This window comes from Annulohypoxylon maeteangense (genome assembly GCF_022496945.1).
Source record: "Annulohypoxylon maeteangense strain CBS 123835 unplaced genomic scaffold GGS22scaffold_17, whole genome shotgun sequence".
Classification (NCBI taxonomy): domain Eukaryota; kingdom Fungi; phylum Ascomycota; class Sordariomycetes; order Xylariales; family Hypoxylaceae; genus Annulohypoxylon; species Annulohypoxylon maeteangense.
The window spans coordinates 366,382-383,446 of NW_025953264.1; the positions used below are offsets into that span (position 1 = coordinate 366,382).

At 49.3% G+C, this 17,065-nt stretch overlaps 6 protein-coding genes across 6 annotated transcripts; 2 read left to right on the plus strand and 4 right to left on the minus strand.

The window, feature by feature from the left end:
- Positions 1-1,072: 1,072 nt before the first annotated feature.
- Positions 1,073-3,794, minus strand: GGS22DRAFT_52706 (Poly(A) polymerase). Its single transcript, XM_047967334.1, has 5 exons — positions 3,430-3,794; positions 2,610-3,357; positions 1,885-2,554; positions 1,673-1,784; positions 1,073-1,622 (listed from the first exon to the last, which is right to left on the minus strand). Exons 1-5 carry the CDS (start codon positions 3,573-3,575, stop codon positions 1,457-1,459), a joined length of 1,842 nt encoding a protein of 613 aa, XP_047815776.1. The 5' UTR covers positions 3,576-3,794; the 3' UTR covers positions 1,073-1,456.
- A 543-nt stretch (positions 3,795-4,337) lies between these two features.
- GGS22DRAFT_171178 (uncharacterized protein) lies at positions 4,338-7,149 on the minus strand. Its single transcript, XM_047962552.1, has 4 exons — positions 6,160-7,149; positions 5,804-6,105; positions 5,603-5,753; positions 4,338-5,552 (listed from the first exon to the last, which is right to left on the minus strand). Exons 1-4 carry the CDS (start codon positions 6,785-6,787, stop codon positions 4,585-4,587), a joined length of 2,049 nt encoding a protein of 682 aa, XP_047815777.1. The 5' UTR covers positions 6,788-7,149; the 3' UTR covers positions 4,338-4,584.
- Positions 7,150-7,516: 367 nt separating this feature from the next.
- Positions 7,517-9,681, plus strand: GGS22DRAFT_171182 (protein tyrosine kinase). Its single transcript, XM_047962553.1, has 2 exons — positions 7,517-8,137; positions 8,234-9,681. Exons 1-2 carry the CDS (start codon positions 8,069-8,071, stop codon positions 9,149-9,151), a joined length of 987 nt encoding a protein of 328 aa, XP_047815778.1. The 5' UTR covers positions 7,517-8,068; the 3' UTR covers positions 9,152-9,681.
- Positions 9,671-11,313, minus strand: GGS22DRAFT_171185 (uncharacterized protein). The gene is made up of 4 exons (XM_047962554.1): positions 10,930-11,313; positions 10,846-10,864; positions 10,679-10,783; positions 9,671-10,619 (listed from the first exon to the last, which is right to left on the minus strand). Exons 1-4 carry the CDS (start codon positions 11,159-11,161, stop codon positions 9,821-9,823), a joined length of 1,155 nt encoding a protein of 384 aa, XP_047815779.1. The 5' UTR covers positions 11,162-11,313; the 3' UTR covers positions 9,671-9,820.
- A 158-nt stretch (positions 11,314-11,471) lies between these two features.
- Positions 11,472-12,909, plus strand: GGS22DRAFT_171186 (ENOS interacting protein). The gene is made up of 2 exons (XM_047962555.1): positions 11,472-11,600; positions 11,678-12,909. The coding sequence occupies exons 1-2, from the start codon at positions 11,591-11,593 to the stop codon at positions 12,799-12,801; spliced, it is 1,134 nt and encodes a 377-aa protein (XP_047815780.1). The 5' UTR covers positions 11,472-11,590; the 3' UTR covers positions 12,802-12,909.
- Positions 12,910-13,506: 597 nt separating this feature from the next.
- On the minus strand, positions 13,507-15,854 carry GGS22DRAFT_52787 (mitochondrial carrier). Its single transcript, XM_047967336.1, has one exon. The coding sequence runs from the start codon at positions 15,590-15,592 to the stop codon at positions 13,547-13,549; it is 2,046 nt and encodes a 681-aa protein (XP_047815781.1). The 5' UTR covers positions 15,593-15,854; the 3' UTR covers positions 13,507-13,546.
- Between the last annotated feature and the right edge of the window lie 1,211 nt (positions 15,855-17,065).

Here is a 17,065-nt window from a genome sequence, read left to right on the forward strand (position 1 = left end):
AAGGCGTCTATCAGGAGGCTGATCAAGATAATTGGGGAGGTATTTGGGGGTGTGGATTGGGGTTGGGGGTTGGGAGGGCACACTGATTACTACTACTTCTTCCTTTCTTTTTCCTTTTCCTTCTTTCTCTGGATGTGCTACGAATCAACTTATTAGACCTTCTTGTCATAACGCGGACGCGGACTACTTCTTAGGTATTTGGCAAGGCAAGGGCGAAGGCGAAGGCACAGAGAGCAAATTGGCATTGCGGCGAATTAAAAAAGGGAGGGGAGGGGAGTGAATGGGGAGTTGTAGTGTGTTGACTGTCATACCCTTGCACTGTACATATTCGCTGGGAGACGCAGGGGGGAGAGAGAGAGCCCTGGGGGGCGGAGTTGACAGTCGTTGCTGATGCCTCTTGGCAGATAGGAAAGCTCTACAAGAGAATTGTTGGAAACATGGGCCTTCTTGATTGCTATTAATGTGCTTTTGTGCTGTGCTATGTTGACTTGAGATATGTCTTCTTTTACTGCTTTTGATCTGCGTACTAGGTATTACTAGGTACAGTGTCTTGCTACGTCATACTTGAGCTAAAGCAAGCTACCAAAACCTCATTGCGGGGCTATTTGGTAATACAATTAATTGAGCATGTCACGACAAAATCACAGGCTTCTCAAATTCAAAAAAAAAACCGATTATTGGTGATATGAGGCACTTATGCCTCGGAAGCAAGTTTATTTATCTGCAAAAGCCACTACATACAACGCACCGTGTCCTTTTCCCGGCGTGTGATGCCCCGATGCCCTATGTCAGATCAGTGTGTTGACGTGAAGAAAGTTTTTGCCTCACAAGACGATGCCAGAGAGAGGGAAAAAAAGGAAATTTTTGTGAGTCGAAAAAAGAGGGGTATCTGAATAGACGGGATATTGCCATCTCATCTTCCTTTCTTAAAAAACCCCCTAAGAACCATTAGTCGTCGTTTCGGCTGTAATGTACTTCGTACATTCGTCGTACTGCAAATAAAAAGGGGATGGAAAATGACTGTCATGGCTTCCGCGAAATAATGTCGTTGCTATACGTTTATCTTCCGCAAATGTCTGTCTTCTCCCCTTGTTACTAGGTGACTATCATGCCTATGACGTGATATTGTTTTTTCTTTTTCGTAATGAGGATACTAGTTATCCCCATGCATTAGGTCGATCGTACTCACGGAATGGCGAAGTGACTACTTTCGCAAACTACTGTGTTAGTATCAACGTAAAAGGGTGTGGCGTCAACTGCGATAGATCAGTCGACATCCAAGCAGATCCAAGATGACTGTTGTACAGGTGGAATACGAGTCGATGTCGAATGAATAGGCAAGTTTTTATAGCACTTAACCTACAGCCGCAGCCGATGCCTGTAGGTTGGTTTGCGATCGCTTCGCCGGCGGAGGGTTGCCCTAGAGGATGAGTTAGTAAACGGTCTGCTCGAAGATTCAAGGGATTATCTTGGATATCCCGGCAATAATCGCGGTATTGGCCATCCACCACTTAGCTCTACATACTTCGGACGACGCATTGCGCTTCATCGCGACCGCCTTCTTAGTGGGGCGCGTGGGCTTAACTTCGCCTGTCTCGAAAACGTCGTCAGGAAGATTTGTGCTGCAAATTGTTAGTTGAATATAGCAGTATACCATTTGAGAGTGACTCACTTCTTCACGTGCTGAACGCTCAAGTAGTTGAGGTTTGGTTCGTACTTCTCCCATTGACCGCACATGGATTTGAACGCATCAACTTGATAAGATAAGTTTAATGACTTTGCACCTAGCATATCATCAAGCTTAGGTTAGGAATCACAAAAAAGTGCTTGCCGGTTGACAAATAGCCTATCGTGCATACAAAACGGGGGTAGGGAGACACTTACCTTCAGCGAGCTCAAGGCCTACGTAGTGGGTGGTCGTGTAGATCTTGGTGCCGAGGACGGATGCATCGGCGATATCCTCTATCTTCGTCTTCCGATCTTCTTCGGGGTCGGATTTGATATTCGGGTTCGGCTGGCCATTCTCTTTCTCGGCTTCAGGATTCGCTTCTGCTTTTACTTCAACTTTGATATCAGCGCCGTTCTCCTTCTTCACCTTATCATCATCCTGGCCTTCATCATCTTGGACTCGAAAAGCCAAACTTCCATTCTGCACTTCTTCCGTTTCCAGGTCATTCTTGACCCGGTGTGCTCTCTCGTATCCCTTGTTGAAGGGACGTGCAATGGCGACGGAATCGACTCTATCTAGGTCGCCAACCAGAACACGAACTTTCGATTCTACAAAGCCAGACCAGATCTTGTGTGATTCTTTAGTAGTGCTAGTCGCGATGATTGCCAGATAATACTTGTGGTCCGTGGTGAAGAATGTGTGTTTTACGAACAAATCCTTCCATGCGAGCTTGCCGGATCGAATCTTATTAGTCAGGTCAAAGCCACGTTCCAGTTCACGCTGTATGATAGCCATGGTGGAATGTGTGATGTTGAAGGTCGCACACATCTGGGGGTAGGCTGGCGTAATGACAGGCATCAAATGGTAGCTGTCACTCTTATAAATCTGTGGCTAATTAGCTTGGTGGATATTTTAATTTGTACTGTAAGAGGATACTGACCTTTGGATTCCAGACACGGACATTAAGTGGTCCGTCCTCGATCCTCTTCAACTGCACAGGCTGAGGCCATTGCCAAGCTTTCATGATCTGGAAGAACTTGGCAACAATAGTAGCACTGGCGGCTCGTGGATAGAGTTGACAGACTCGTGCTACCATCATAGCCCATACTACACCACCTGGAAATCCAATAATATTGGCATAAATGGCGCGACGCTGAGCCCACAGCTTGATAGCTCGAAGAGCAAGGCGGAAAGTGCTCGGCTCTGGAACGAGGTTAAGAATCTCCTTGGTAACCCTAGTTCCGTTCAGAGAACGGAGCTCGCGATCGTCTAAACCGCGTAGATACTCGTTGTTGGTCAAGTTCAGTTGGCCGTGAGGCGGAAATTGTTTCAAGGTGGCAATTCTTGAGAAGATCAAATCGATGCTGATTCCCCAATACTCGAATTTGATGATGGGTACGAACGCGTCCTCAACGGCAGTCAGATCTGTCACGGCACCCTTAGGAGCCATCTCTTGTAGCAGTGAAGGGAAGTACTTGAAATAGTCATCGCGCGTAACGTATTTAGGAGCAGTGACAAGGGTATCGATATCCGAGCCAGGACCATAGACACCCAAACAATAGCTTCCATACGTGAAGACTTCTCCTCGGGCATCCCGGATAAGAACCTCGTTTTGCGGCTCCTTCTCTTTTGCCACTCGTCGCACAAATTCGTCGGCAATTCGTTGCAGGTCGGCTAGAACTCTCTCCCTAGTGAATGTATTCTTAGTAAATTGAATGAATAGGCCTGTAATTTGCGTCATTGACTTGTTTTTGACTTACCTTTTCTTAGTCTCTGCGACGGATTCGAAGGCATCTTGGCGCTTCAGTTCCTCCAAAAGTAAATGGGTCGAGTGTGTCTCTGCTGCTGTAGGAAGAGCTGTTGCGATTGGGGGGGTTATACCCCAGATCTGCTCACTATTCTCCATGTTGTGAAATGGAAAGAAAGAATAAAGTAAATTAAAGGGTCGGATATGAATTGGGTTATCATAAAAGTGGTAGACAATGGCTTGGTAGATTCAAGGTAGTATGTAAAAGTAAAAGAAAGAATTATATTATCACATGAAGGCAGTGGGCAGTAGGCAATGGGCAATATGGTGATTCGAGTTCGAGAATGACTGGAAGATGATCGCGTCTCCCGGGATGCATCGATCGTCACTTCAAATGATCCAATGACGCTGCCATGGGTATCGTCGGAGTGTTCGAGGGGTTGTTAAGTATAGGTAATAGCCTAGGCAAACGCCATTAGACGCCTAGACTCGAAACATGTGATGTGTATCGCAAAGGAAAAGGGGGAAGAGACGTGACGCCGAGGGTGACAAATGTGATGAAAAGGATGTTTTTTTTTTGTTGATGATGACGATGAAATGGAAGAGGGAGAAAATACACAAAATGCACTTGAGAATTTACTTAGTCATCTAGTTGGTGCATTCAATGGTCCGGTGGGTTACGCCGTTACGGTACGAATTAACTTTTTAGAACCCATCGATAGCGCGCGCCTGAGATTAGCACTAGCAAGGATTTTCCTGCACAGTGGATCCATACACCAACAAAAAATTTAAGTGTAAATAGGTACAAAGGTACTTACGCCTGTAGCTATTCATAGGCTATAATATTCAATATTAAATGCTGCCCAAAATTTTCTACAATTCTCTTTTTTAAGAAAAGAGAATATGATATATCATACAAATCAGAACGAGATGCTCTCAAATTTCCTATCACTTTATATATGATCTGTATTTGGAGCTCGTATTCTTAGACATACATGGATATCAAACCCTACCGAGACTCAACTCAACGCCTGACCACTTTCACCCCATTATCGCAAGGAAACAGATGGTATTAAAAGTTGGGTGTATTTGGCAAAGCCAGCACTATCTCGTTGAGTAGAGTTACTACCACTACTACTACTAAATCATTTCGTACAATTATGGTATCTTATATATCCATCCCCCAATGTCTTGCCCACTCATCCGCAAGTTGAACAGGTTCCATGTGCCAATGCTGCCTTGATACCCAGAATGCCAATCCACCGATGACTCCGAGACTACCTATAACCTCAAGGGCAACCCATCCCTTAGCCTTCAGATCCGCCGTGACCTGAAGCAATCCTAGCGGATCTTGGCTCTGTGTCGTCTTCGTCGAAAACCTTCGTCTAGAGGACTTCCCGGTCTCTATTGAGTTCTTGCCCCTAACCTTCCTCAGAGCCACAAGTGTGCCATCTTGCACACATCCGTTTAACCCCCCCGTAAGCCAAACGGCACGCTCACCACGAGCAAGTGCCTCATATCGAGTACGCTCGCATGAAAGGCTACGCTGGAGATCAGCCGCCCAGTCTACTACACGAAGCTGCGGGGGTCCGTGATCCCGATGTTGGTCGTTAAGACAAGTTAATGCCAAGGCCGTGCATTCTCTTGCTGCATTTTCTGGGCGTGTAGCCAGAGCTAATGATGTCCCCGGGCCAGGAGGAGTCAATGGCCTATATAAATGGCGAGGCCGTGATGGAGTCGTGTTCCTCCATTCGAGGTATTTCTTTGTTGCGGTATGTCGTAGCCAAGATATTCCGTTAGGGCTAAACACGTTCTCTACAAGATATCCCAGATCCGATGTCATTAAAGGTTGAACATAATCTGGACTCATGAGAAGGCTTGCATCCATTATGTCGTCATCTGACCCTGTCGCACTGGATACGGAATAAGGGATACTCGGCACCCGCACACCAGACCCCTGGTCTACTGACGCAAAGCTGAACGGTTTCAGACCCGCCTCTTGCAGCTGGTTGGCGATTTGCTCCTTGCATATTGCGAGCTGTTTCGGTGAAACCGAGTCGGCTCGAGCCAGAATAGGAATCACATTTGTCAGCGGCATCAGTCGACGAATATACTCCAAATCAACCGGTCTCATCTCTTCATAACTGGTCAATAACGGAACTTTTCAACATGGGGAGTCAACCTACTTTGCGAGATGAGATAAAAGACGACATCGACTTGAAATCCTCCGCCACCTCCTAACACATCTAGCATATCCGAATCGCTCAAAGAGTCTGAGGACATTTTGTTCAAGTGCGATTCGACATATTCAATGCACGACATAATATTCTCCATAGCCTAAACAAGGTCAATATTTTTAATCGCCGAACGAATTTAACTAGACTTACAGATGAGCCGTTACGATAACCAGGGGTATCTACGAAGCACACATTACGTTCTAGGACGCTGTCGCCTAGGCTCTTGCGCCTTTGTGAGTCATGAGGTTCATCTATCGTCGACCACCATTCTGGATAGGGTTTGGTGCTAGCATATATCTCCGATATACCGGGTAATGAGCCAGATGCTTTTCTAGGCAAAGCGCTTTGGCTTTTTTGCGTGTTTGACTCTGCCTGAGACGGAATGGGGTCAACATGGACGATATGTTCGCAGATCTGGACGATAGCTTTAACCATGGAAGTCTTGCCAACACCTAAGTCGAGGTCATTAGCCTGGATTCTAAAACGGGGTTAAGAGACGGAATTACCAGAATCTCCAGCGAACAACACCTTGAGGCGCCCTAGACTCTTGCCCGTCTCGGTAAAAGGACGGCGACTTGGCATCTTGATACTGGGCATAACTAATTGGGGAGCGCTACCACTATCCAATATATTCGAAGGTCTATGGTCAAGTGATTCTTCATCGGAACTAACGGCATGTTCCGAGAGCGATCCTGTGAAAGAGTTCCTCCTTGAAGATGGACTACTCAGCACGGATCCAGTGAACAACGATGTCCCGAGCATGATAGGTGTTATCGGTCGCGAAGGCGATTGGTTATGAGACCTCATCGAGGCCGGACTACGTGTAAAGACCGAGTCCCTCGACGACGGGGAGTATGCAAATGTATAATCTCTATCTTGGTGTGCCGCGGTTTGCCTCGAAGCCTCACCGTCTTTGTCATCTTTGCGAGGAGGTAAATGGACGGTAGAGGCGGCAGCCTTTCGCGCATCAAGGAATCGGCTATGAGGGTTCGACTGTTCGAGGTATGAATCCATAGATGATTCGTCGGCGAAGAAGAAGGACATCTGACTAGAAGTAGAAGCCATTAGGGGGGCCGGATCGTGGTCGGCCGATCGCTGACGCCCGAAAGCATCGTCGCCAGGGAAGGGTCTCATTATAAAGTTAGAGGTTAGAAGATCACATCTAGGTAGAATCGAAAGTTACAAGTAGTATGCAGCGATTGCGCGTATACAGTTCAGGTCATTACAAGATATATGATATGATATATGTTGGCACAGATATGTAGTACAATAAAGAGAATGGTTCGATATGACTTCACCCAGGGGGTATCACAGGTGAAGGGCGAAGGACGAGAAGGCGGTAGATGGTGGATGGGTGGTGGTAAATGGCAAATGATGACGAGTTGGTTTATTGGTCAAGGTTCTCCTTCTGGGCAGTCTGGCAGTCTGAGTTCCCTTTCTGGGTCGTGCGGTTGGAGTTTCCAGTGAATGGCTGAATGAAGAACACCCCGCATCAGATAAGCTCAGGAGGTACAGAAAGTAGCACTAAAGGTGTTGAGCTTCCGTAGGCCAGGTATAAGTACAAAGAAGTACGGCTTTTAAATTGGTTCTTTCAATAGTCGTCGGAGTTTCCTACCCGTACACACAGGTACAGTCACGTACCAACTCCACATTTGGCTTTGGTGAGTGGTGCGATCATTTCCATGTCGGCTTAGAATATTGAAACGTACCAAACCTTATGTACCCTGTCATTCTTCATTTCTTATTTACATAAATTCATATATATGCATATTAGAATCTGCGTCACGCTCGTGGCTTCTCGTGCATCGTGCTATTATGGGCAGAGGCAAAGACAGTGGATCAGTGGACAGATGCAGGGATAAAGATTGAATAAATTCCAATGTTAGTGCATACCCTAGTCAAGTACGCACAGTACGTACCTTAATGACATGCCCCCTGCCCGGCTGTTACCAATCTTTGCCCCTCAACTTCCAACCGCCAACTGCCAACCGCCAACCGCAAACGAGAATCCGAGAATACATCTGTCTACCTACCATTTTGATCCTGAAGGATACGTAACGGAAGAGTTAGTGAACATTAGGCGCCCTGATTCAGCCATAATTGCCATAAACCCTTCTGTTAAGCACTTAAGGTTACTTCGCGGTCGCTTAATCAAAATTCTCTGACGCCTACAGCGTATTTCGTTTTCTGCCACCCGCCGTCATCCAAGATAAGAACCTTGCCTTGCATTACGACAAGGCTATTTAATTATTCCTATCTACCATCGTCACGATTTCCGAGGACGCTCCCCCAGCGTCCATCCCCCACAGACAACCAAATTCTACATCTTTAGATCCTATTAGTCAAACTAGCACGGCTGGGGGGATATTGTTCGATCAAAGATACACTACCCAACCACGCCCAACTCGCGGCAAGATGGATGCTAAGAGACATCCAAGCTCTTTCCAGCAGCTCGAGAAGTTGGGAGAGGGTACCTATGCCACTGTAAGTTTCTCAGCGCATTTGCTATTTAAGTCGTACCGGTGTTTATAACTTGTAAATAATATTATGCCTATCATTCTAACCTATTTGATATTCTAGGTCTTCAAAGGACGAAATCGCCAGACGGGCGAACTCGTCGCCTTAAAGGAAATCCACCTCGACTCGGAAGAAGGTACCCCGTCGACCGCGATCCGAGAGATATCGCTTATGAAAGAACTCAAACATGAGAATATCGTAGCCCTGTACGACGTAATCCACACGGAGAACAAACTTATGCTAGTTTTTGAATATTTAGATGGTGACCTTAAGAAGTACATGGATGCTCATGGCGATAGAGGAGCCTTGAAGCATGCGACCATCAAATCATTCATGTTTCAGCTATTGAAAGGTATCGACTTCTGTCACAAGAACCGTGTTCTCCATCGAGACTTGAAGCCTCAGAATCTCCTTATTAATGGGAAAGGCCAACTCAAACTTGGAGACTTCGGATTGGCGCGCGCATTCGGAATTCCCGTTAACACTTTTTCGAACGAGGTCGTCACCTTGTGGTACCGTGCTCCGGACGTTCTTTTGGGAAGTCGCACGTACAACACGAGCATCGACATATGGTCGGCGGGTTGTATCATGGCGGAGATGTACACGGGTCGACCGCTTTTCCCTGGCACGACGAACGAGGATCAGATCATACGCATCTTCCGTATAATGGGCACCCCGACAGAGAGAACTTGGCCCGGAATCACGCAGTTCCCCGAATACAAACCGAACATCCAGATGTATGCGACACAGGACCTTAGGGCTATCCTCCCTCAGATCGACTCGCTCGGCATTGATCTCCTGCAACGAATGCTAGTTCTTCGTCCGGAACATCGTATTAGCGCACACGATGCTTTACAGCACCCTTGGTTCAACGACCTGGTACAACATCAGATGCAGCAACAGCAAGCAATTCAGGCACAGGTTAGAGGCTATGCTGCTCCGGCTGTGCCATCGCAAGGTGTTTACGATGCTGGGTACTAACCAGGATACAATCGATATCGGCCGAAAATCCCATATGATACACCTCTCAGGGACATGGGATATGAAACGGTGAATCGAAGTTGGCTTTATTGCTTTATTGACGCTCGGCTATGAGAGGACCGCGGTGGAGCTATAGAAGTGGTTAGTGGCTGGGTTATCAATGACGATCATGGGCGGTATTATGATGTGGCTAGTCAGGAGGTGGTTATGGACAGGCGTTCGGCAGAATCCATAGGTCATGACTGCATTCATGGGCATTTTCGAGCAAGATTCGTTGCTATTAATGAAAACGATATACCCCATTTCCGAGTTTTACTAACTATGGGCGGTGTTGTGTATGTGATATGCAATCGCGGGAAGTGGGAATCAATTGGACGATATAATGAGGATAGAATGATTTCTTTTCTGGTAACCGGATGTTCACGTACCACTTCCTTGTTATAAATGATTTTACTCTAGGTATTATTTAGGAGGTCTTAATAGGCCAGCTAATTAAGCTAGGTAGGTAGCAATGACATATTCATACTTCATGGTTGATCTGCATATTCAAAAAGGCTATGCTATACCTAAACGGCTACGGTCGTGGTCCATACCTACAGAAGTAATTCTTGAAAAGAGCCTAGTCAGCTCCATAAATCACAAAATCTATACAATTGTCGATACAAGTCTTTATTCCCTCTTATTAACCAAGCTATCATCAACATTACTCTTAAACCGGTCCTTACTCGGCTCCCTCGCCCACGTCTCCGCGAGCTCGAACCCAGGCTCGTCATCATCCGGATACCCCAAGGTCCGTCTCACCTTCAGCACCTCCTCACGGACCCTCCTCGCAACCTCGATCCGCAAATCCACCGCCTCCTTGCCGTACTTCAGCTCATCCGTCAACTCCCCCATAGCCAACCTCCCGCCATCCCTGCGCACAAGATCGCGCCACCTCGCTCTCAAATCACCAAAGGTCTTCTCGGCGTCGAGGAGCTCGCCGAACGCGACGCGGAACTTGACGGGGAAGCGGGGGAGGAAGCGCGGGAAGGTGCGGTCCTCGGACATGATGCGCTGGGTGCCGTCGACGAACATGGGCACGACGTCGGGCATGGGCTCGCTCTCGAGGATGAGGCGGGAGACGCCCCACTTGAAGTAGCGCAGGAGCATGCGCGGGTGCTGGTGCACGCACGCCTCGGGGAACACGTGCACCCAGCTGTGCCGGTTCCGCGCGTACGTCGACGGCGCGACGTACCGGTCCGTCCCCGTCGTCGTGAACGTCAGTTCGCCCGCGCTAAACGGGTCAGACACATCGTCGTTATCGTCGTGGCGTCCTCCTGATGCTTCTGAGAGCGGGGTGGGGAAGGGTGGGGAGGAGAGTAGCCGGATCGCTTGTGGGATTGTGGGCTGGAAGAGCCCGCCGTGAGGCGAGTGTTGTGACCTGTGGGTTGGCAGGACTTGGCCCGCGTAGAAGTACGATCCAATAAGCCTAGCTGTTCGTGTGAGTGAAACGAGGCTATGGTGGAAACGGAGATGATGTGCGCATACTTGTTCTTAAAGCATATGTCGTGGGCTCCTAAGCCCCATCTATGGTTAGACGGGTTAAAGGCGTACCGGAGTGGTAGAACTCCCCATATGACAGGATCATCAAGTCTAGATGATGGGTTTATGAGACTATGGTTTGGAATGAGTGTGGGATATACGTCTTCACCTACACACTGATGTGGTTTGAGACTGTACTGAGATTAGTCTTCGTTTTATGAGAATGGCTATCGTCCACTGAAGTAAAAGTCTCATACCCGTAATAAGACCCCTCTGTCGGTTCTCAACATCCTTCCTTTTATCTAAAAGCTCTAAAAACCGGTCTAAACCAACTACTTCAACTGAGTTTAAGCCGTACAGAAAGCCTCTGGAAAGGGCCGCAGTCAACCCCATAGCGAGGGAAGAACTCATTCGCCAGGGAAGACTTGGCTGCTGAAGTGACAGCCTGTTAGGGTTGGACTTGGACATATCGAGTTCGTCCGATGCCATTGACGCTTCGAAATAGAACCTGGCAGCATAGCAATTATGAAATTTTATATGGGCGAGAACATTGGAGGTAATAGAGAAAAAAGACTCATTAAAACTACATGTTAAAAAGAGACCCGACAAGATTGAAATAGCAGTCGCATTCAAGAATAGAGGCCAAATAGTTTAGGTAAGAACTATTCCGTAATTAACGCTGTTTGCTATTTGCACCTGCAGGAACGGGATGATCCTATTGGTCGGAAATTATCGATAGTTAGGGGGCCCCTGTAAATACATAAGACGATAGCTTCTATTGCATCACGCTTAAAAGACGTTATCGATACATCAACATTGAACACTCATCTACCACTTCGAAACCTTTCCAAACTCTGCCTCTGATACCTAGATGGAGAAGTATATACACTAGTTGTTCCGGAATACTGACAACTCATAATGTCGCATAGTAAGATCTCTTTCATAAACAGATCACACTAGATAGACGGTGTAAGCATACGTAGCTAACTAACCTCCCCCTACCAGGCAAGCGGAATACCTCCCGCGCGGTCTTCACATCCCACGAACGAGATGTCGCCCGACAAGCATGGAGCTCGACATCGGCGCGTCTCTCACGCGAAAGCTTCCTCCCTTTCTCGTCCTGCGGCCTGTGCCTCGAGATCGCCCGTGACCCGGTCTCATGCACGCACGGCGACGTCTTCTGCCGCGAGTGCGCCCTCAACAACATCCTAGCCCAGAGGAAGGAGATTAAGCGCGTGGAGAAGCTTCGCGAACAAGAAGAGCGTGACGCGGAGGAGGAACGCGCACGCCAGGATGAAGAGGCCCGTGAGCGCGCTGTTCGCGAGTTTGAAATGACACAGATCGGGTTGGATGTGAAGGCAAGGAGTAGTGGTAATAATGCTGGTACTACATCTGGGAAGTCGGACGAAAACAGCACACCGCCAACGGCAGACTCGTCAAATAGCGGAAAGAAGCGAAAATTCGAAATGAATGAGGAAGAACTAGCACGAATAGCCAAGGAAGACAGGGCGAAAGCACGGAAGGCAATTGAGGACGAGAAAGCAGCGAAGCCTATATTACCATCGTTTTGGACACCATCGGTAGCGACAGCAACTAAGAGGAATGAAGCACTACACGAAATCACCAAAAAGCAGAAGAGCACGCCTATGTGCCCTGCAGCGAGGGAAGACAGCCCACACCCCTACTCATTACATACACTTGTGACGGTGAACTTTACCGAGGAAGACGAGGGCGATGAGGGCAGGGGTAGCGGTACCTCGAACAGCAAGAAAAAGCGTATACGTATATGTCCCTCATGCAAAAAGGGACTAAGCAACTCGTCAAAAGCGATGCTTGCAAAGCCCTGCGGTCACGTTCTATGCAGGAATTGTGTCGACAAATTTATGCGGCCTTCGCGACGCCACGATCCCCATGCGGCAGCTGGCGAGGCAGAGAAGGTCAGGTGTTACGTCTGCGAGGCAGATATTACGGAGAAGAGCGCCAATGGCAACGATACGAGCGATAAGGGCAAGAAGAAGGATAAGGAGAAAATACGACCGGGATTGGTGGAGTTGAAGAGCGAAGGTACTGGGTTCTCAGCTGGGGGGACAAATCAAGTCCGGAAGTCCGGCGTGGCGTATCAGTGCTAGACTTAACCGACCATATTATAACTGTTAGGTGCCGTATGGTCACAGTAGGTCATATTAACACCTAGCTAATAAGATAATTTCACGATCACGATCAGGCTTTAAGATGGCGATGTAATTATGTCAGAGGAAGAAACGAACCCAGGGGCAGCAGCAGCGAAATAAACACTCAATGCCACCACCCTTATCATGTACCCATTAAAAAAGAAACCTATAACCCCAAAAACCATGAGAATGCTATGCCGTACTTATGCTATGCTATCCTAATACCAAGTCTGTCTGTCCTGTCACGATCGTAAATCGCGTATACATGATAAGTCGTCTTCCGCTTCCCCCATTTCGATATAAGTAAGCATGTATAGACGCCAACTCCGACCCTTCCATGCTCGTAGATTACAATTATACAACCTCGACGTTTTTACAAAAGCGCCCGTATATGCCCCCTTTGTCAGAAAATGCCAAAAGCTCCGGTTGTGATGATGCTGAATGAAATAGAAGACTCAATCTCAGCCGAAAATAGAAACGATAAAATAAAAAAAACAGACTTTTTCGTTCCGCCTCGCTCAGGCAAATTAAGCCCCATAACAGAATTGGTGAATGGAATAATAACTCCGAAGGCGCTCGCTTACCCAACGCAACACAAGCAACTAAACCAGCAAACGTCATAAACCTCCTCCACCCCCCTTCCCTTCTCCTTCTCCATCCCTTTCTCCTTCACCAGTCTCCCCACCTGCCGCTGCGCACCAAGTCAATGCTTGATCTCGCGCTGCGTCTTGTCGATCATATTCGCCACGACACCGACCACGAAATCATCGAACTTCGACAACGACCGCCGTTTCGGCGCCTGTTGGTACGGCAGCGTTGTCGCGGGAGCTTGTTGCTGGTAGTGTTTTGGCGACGGGATGAGCGAGGCGTAGGGGGAGGTCGAGCGCGGCCCCCATTCGTCTTCGTTGTCGAGGCGGTACCGGAGAGCGCGGAGCTGGGTGCGTGGTTGAGAGGGGGGAGGGGGGGCTTGCGGGGAGAGGGTCGCGCGGGTTGGGGGGGAGTACGCTGGGGGTGGAGAGGTGTAGCTGGAGCGGGGGGTGAGGGAGGGGGTTGATGAGTAGGCTGGGGGTGGGAGGGAGGAGCGGTCGAGGGATGAGGTTGAGGAGCGCGCGGAGGAGGGGAGGGAGGTTGGTGGTGTGGGAGCTGGGAGCGCGGGTCGGGTTGCGGGGGGAGGAAGGGTGCGTTGAGGAGCGGGTGGGGAGATTGTTGCGGGCGGCATAGATGGCGTCGAAGATACTGGTGGTGATGGCGTTGGCGTGGGAGGCGACACTATAACCGTAGGCGCTTTCGGAGCTTCCACCACTTTCGGCATCGGTGTCGGTACTGCTACCGGGACAGGTGGTTCCAATGCTCTCGCAGCCGGAGCAGGAGTAGGTCTAACCAAGCCCCTAACAATCTCCTCCTCAACAACCGTCTTCGTCACCTTCCTCACCACAGGCTTCTTCGGCGTCTTCTGCAAGTTGATAGCCCTAGCCCTCCTCGCCTTCAACTCAGCCAGCACCCCCGCCGCGATGAAGTACAATCGGAACAGCAAACGATGCACAACGTCCTTCGCGGACATCGTAACACCATGGCCGAAAAACGCCGTCAGCAACTCAAGATGCAGACCCTCATACAACGCCCCAATCCCCTCCGTCCGCGCGATCCGCACCACCGTCGCAAAGATACTCTGGCGTCCTAAATTCTTCACCGCGCGCAAAGCCTGTGCCTCGAGCTTACTCTCGTCGGTAGAATTACGTTCAGGAGGCGCGACATTCATCTTGATAATCGGCGGGGACTGCGACTTCGGCGAAACAGCATCGTCGTCGTGTTCCCTAGCAGCAGCTTCCGCCGCGGCCCTCTCAGCCTCATGTTTCGCCTCGAGCTCCCTAACGACCTCCTCCCAGCCCCCTCTTCTCGCCGCCGGCGACAGGTCGTCCTGGACTCTAGCGAGGGCCGTCTGGAGCGGGTACGTGATCGTAGTGGCTATCGCCTTACTGATAGCCGCGAGCAGGAACGAGGTCGCGGCACCGGGGTTATCCTTCTTAACAGCCTTCCGCTTGAGAAAGCCCTGCAGGAAGAGGGCGATGCTCGGGTTCAGCGTCAGCACCAGGCTGGCCGAGTACCCGGACCAGAGGCCCGTGATGCCCTTCTCCTTCCTTATCGCAGCGATGATATCGCGGAAGCTCTCCTCCCTGCCCTTCTGCGAAGCCAGGTTCGTCAACGGCGTCGAGAAGAACTTCGAGCACGCCCCGGCCACCACACCGATTGCCAGCTCCTCCAAAACACCTAAGTCGTGGCTGCTGCTACCGCCTTTCCCGCCCCTCCTCCGACCCCGCGAGGGCCGCGAGCTGAGGATCCAGTCATAGAAGAGAAAGAAGAGGAAAGAGTCCAAAGCAGATCTGATTGCATCTTGACCCAGGCCAGTATAGAACGCTTTCAGCCCGCCACCGGACTTCCAGATCCCCGAAAAAGCATCGGCGAGGCCGGCGTACGAAGGATCCGGCGCCGGACCCGTCGTGGGCGTGGTAGAACCTTCGTCGTCGTCCCTCCGAGACGTCAGACTGTGACGTTCCGGCCCCCTTCGACGCAGACGAGCCTGTTGCTGTCTTTGGCGTTGAAGGCGGGTAACCACTAGTGAGAGAGGATAGAGAGCGCATGTCGAGATGAGCGTGCCGGCCGAGCCCGAGATGGCGTGGTGGAGGGCCGGAAGGAAGTTGTCTGCTGCTGCCGCGTCCGCGAGGTTATTGGCGAGCGTTGTCGAGGGCATGGCTGCTGGTTGGTTATATATAACCCCCCTCCAAGCTATCCTCTCACTTTCTCTCACTCTCTTTCTCGCTCTCGTTTCCTTCGCTCTCTCGTTCTGCGCGCTGAGTGGCAGACGAAAGGGGTCCGGTAGATAGGTTTATATTTAAGGTATAGCCTAGACCAGACCAGAATGGACCAATCTTCCGACTAGAACACCGGTGGGAAGGGTGAACCTCGAGCGTGCTAGCAGACTACAGGTTGGAGGGGAAAACGACTATGAAAGAAAGAGAAAGTAAAAATATCGTCGAAGTCCTTTTACGACCAACCGAATATCGGGATGGAGACTTTGGTACGGGATGGTGTGTATGCGTGTCTAGTGTCAGTGAGGTAAAGCGTGAGCACTTACGACCCCTATGGTGCCAAGAGGCTGGTTGATGGCAGATCGACGTTCAAGGGGGAGTGGACGGGAAGGAAACGGGGATGGGGACGGGGGGAAACGAGCCCACCATGTTTGTATATATTAGCTAGTAGTTTGTATATAGGTTATGCTGGATAACATATTCTGGTTAGTCTACCTCGTCTACCTTGTCTACCTTGTCTGCCGCACTGATATCTGTTTACCGGCCATTGGATCGAAGAGGTCACACAAGGGCGGCAACATGTTGTTGTTTGCGTGTCTCTGTGTCTGTGTGTCCGTGTGTCTGTGTGTAAACATACGAATGGAAGACGAAAGACTTTCCTGGCCGAGGCTCGGGATACATCTCACGAGCTGAAGAAATATCGGCGACGACGTCATAGATAAATTTATAGGCATGTTACAGCAACTACCTACATATACGTAATGTATGCACTATGCACTATGCACTCCATATGTTCCAATCCGTTCCATGTTCCATAGTCCGTACGCAGGGACTCGAGTTCCAAAGTTCCAAAGACCCAAGTTCCCGAATTTCTTAAAATTCCCAACCAAATAATAGAGATCATAACTATGGAATAATATGGAATAATATGGGATATTATGGGACAATATCTATTATGGTAATCCTTGCCCCCCTTTTATTTTTCCATATTTTCCCAGACTTATGACCTTTGAGGCTGACAATCCATGAAATGATGACCCATCGTCAATCCTTTGACCCTAGTCCACCCGCTTGCCGTCTTCCGTACCCATGTTGAACATCCCTATCCCAGTATCCCTATCCATCATTCCAATAAATACTTCGAAATACATACTTACGCACAGTAAAAATAACATCATAACATCGTAAATTAGGCTGCTTCCGCAAGGGGCTATCCGGTGAGCAATTGGCCAGTAGGATTGTTGGGTTGTCATCCCGGAGAGATTGGCGAGTTTACACGTGTTCAACAACTTACAACTCCCGCTTCATTCTATTATGCAACTTGAAGCTTTTAGCTCAGGCTTCGGTCTCTATACCGCCACTTCGGGCACCGACACGTGTGTGGGTTGCAGCCCTCAGCCTGACCGCACAACATG

Coding starts and splice junctions, on each gene's coding strand:
- GGS22DRAFT_52706 (XM_047967334.1), bottom strand. CDS start 3,575: ATGGAGAATAGTGAGCAGATCTGGGGTATAACCCCCCCAATCGCAACA. Junction 3,358..3,429: donor GTCGCAGAGACTAAGAAAAG/GTAAGTCAAAAA, acceptor TACATTCACTAG/GGAGAGAGTTCTAGCCGACC. Junction 1,785..1,884: donor AGGCCTTGAGCTCGCTGAAG/GTAAGTGTCTCC, acceptor ATGATATGCTAG/GTGCAAAGTCATTAAACTTA.
- GGS22DRAFT_171178 (XM_047962552.1), bottom strand. CDS start 6,787: ATGAGACCCTTCCCTGGCGACGATGCTTTCGGGCGTCAGCGATCGGCC. Junction 6,106..6,159: donor GTTGTTCGCTGGAGATTCTG/GTAATTCCGTCT, acceptor ACCTCGACTTAG/GTGTTGGCAAGACTTCCATG. Junction 5,754..5,803: donor GTTATCGTAACGGCTCATCT/GTAAGTCTAGTT, acceptor GACCTTGTTTAG/GCTATGGAGAATATTATGTC.
- GGS22DRAFT_171182 (XM_047962553.1), top strand. CDS start 8,069: ATGGATGCTAAGAGACATCCAAGCTCTTTCCAGCAGCTCGAGAAGTTG. Junction 8,138..8,233: donor GAGAGGGTACCTATGCCACT/GTAAGTTTCTCA, acceptor TTGATATTCTAG/GTCTTCAAAGGACGAAATCG.
- GGS22DRAFT_171185 (XM_047962554.1), bottom strand. CDS start 11,161: ATGGCATCGGACGAACTCGATATGTCCAAGTCCAACCCTAACAGGCTG. Junction 10,620..10,678: donor GACATATGCTTTAAGAACAA/GTATGCGCACAT, acceptor ACGAACAGCTAG/GCTTATTGGATCGTACTTCT.
- GGS22DRAFT_52787 (XM_047967336.1), bottom strand. CDS start 15,592: ATGCCCTCGACAACGCTCGCCAATAACCTCGCGGACGCGGCAGCAGCA.